Source organism: Acanthisitta chloris, unplaced genomic scaffold, assembly GCF_000695815.1.
Source record: "Acanthisitta chloris isolate BGI_N310 unplaced genomic scaffold, ASM69581v1 scaffold25668, whole genome shotgun sequence".
Classification (NCBI taxonomy): Eukaryota; Metazoa; Chordata; class Aves; order Passeriformes; family Acanthisittidae; genus Acanthisitta; species Acanthisitta chloris.
The window spans coordinates 100429-101912 of record NW_008687932.1 but is presented as its reverse complement, the minus strand read 5'-3'; the positions used below and the strand labels follow the sequence as shown (position 1 = coordinate 101912).

The 1484-nt window shown below is 50.2% G+C and overlaps 1 protein-coding gene across 1 annotated transcript in view; it reads left to right on the top strand.

The window, feature by feature from the left end:
- Positions 1-5: 5 nt before the first annotated feature.
- CRKL (v-crk avian sarcoma virus CT10 oncogene homolog-like) overlaps positions 6-1484 on the top strand; it is a gene marked incomplete at its 5' end in the record, with an annotated part of 12891 nt that continues 11412 nt past the window's right edge. The window contains one exon of the mRNA XM_009080839.1: positions 6-304. Within this exon, the coding sequence (XP_009079087.1) occupies positions 6-304 (299 nt within the window). The remainder of the gene's footprint in view (positions 305-1484) is intronic.

Below are 1484 nucleotides of genomic sequence, written 5' to 3'. Positions count from 1 at the left end.
CCGGCCGTTTCGATTCGTCGGACCGCTCCAGCTGGTACGTGGGCCCCGTGTCGCGGGCGGAGGCGCAGACCAGGTTGCAAGGGCGGCGGCATGGCATGTTCCTGGTGCGGGACTCGTCCACCTGCCCGGGGGACTACGTGCTCTCGGTGTCCGAGAACTCCCGCGTTTCCCACTACATCATCAACTCCCTGCCCAACCGCCGCTTTAAGATCGGCGACCAGGAGTTCGAGCACCTGCCCGCCCTGCTGGAGTTCTACAAGATCCACTACCTGGACACCACCACCCTCATCGAGCCTGCGCCCAGGTGAGTGCCACCGCCCCTCGCCCCACCCACTGCCATCCTCGCTAGAGGTGGTGCAAGGACAGGGTGTCACAGCCTGGCAGCTCCAGGGTCCTGGCACTGCACGTGTATGCTAGGGAAACACTCCTTTCCAACTGGGCCGCCTTAACGCTCTGGATCTTTCTGATGGTTACGGGGTGCTCGTCCTGTAAAATCATCCCCATACCACACGGGCCCTGCCCTTACCCTGCGTGTGTAAAGGCACCTCTGTACCGCTGGCTGTAATTGCCTTGCAGGAGGGTGTGGTCGTGCCAGAGCACATCACCCCTTTTGTCTAACCCTTTGCTTCTGGTATTGTCTTTCTCTTCCAAGGAAGATGGAGAAGCTACTTCACCAGTCTTGATGATTGAAGTACAGCCCCTGAACTTAATTTGCTGTCTGCCCCTGCACCCACACTGAGTACAATAGAACAGGCTTTTATGTCATTAGACTGCTCCACTATGTTAAGTCAGCATTAATACATTCTAGGACAGCATTTCCCTAACTTCTAGAGTGACATTCCCGCACCCAAAAACGTGAATCATTTATTTCTCACAGTATGGTTATGGCACGGTTCATCTGTGTCTGCACTCACTGAGAAGTGCTGTTATAGGAGAATGGGAAAATGTGACTTGGCTATGAGCTCATTCTTTGTCCTCTTCCCAGCATGGGACATACCTGCAACCTGCATCAGTAAACTGCTTGTCAAGAACCCTAGAACATATTCCTTATATTCAATTAATAAAGCCTTTCTCGGTATCCTATTTCAAAGCTTTTGGGCTTCCTGGATAGAATGAAGTGGGATAAAAGCTAGAAAAGTAGTGACATTGAAAAAAAGAAATTTAAATTGATTCAGGTCTAAATTCTGCAGTTGAACATCTTACTGTGTTTTGCAGATAAGCCAGTTCTGTGCGGGGGAAGAATAACTTTGAGGTTTACAATCACAATTTAGCCTGGGCATAGAGCAGTATTTAATGACAATCACTACCTTGTCAAAGGTTGACAATTGCTTGTCAAGCTGAAATACTCAAGTGGTCAGAAGTCTTTCTGGAAAGCTGTCAGATGATGGGTGGGATGTGACAGAGCAGTAGCTTCAAGAACTCTGCAAGTTGCTGACAAGGTTTCTGGGCAGAGATTGTGGCTGGGGGGGGGGGGAAAAAAAAAA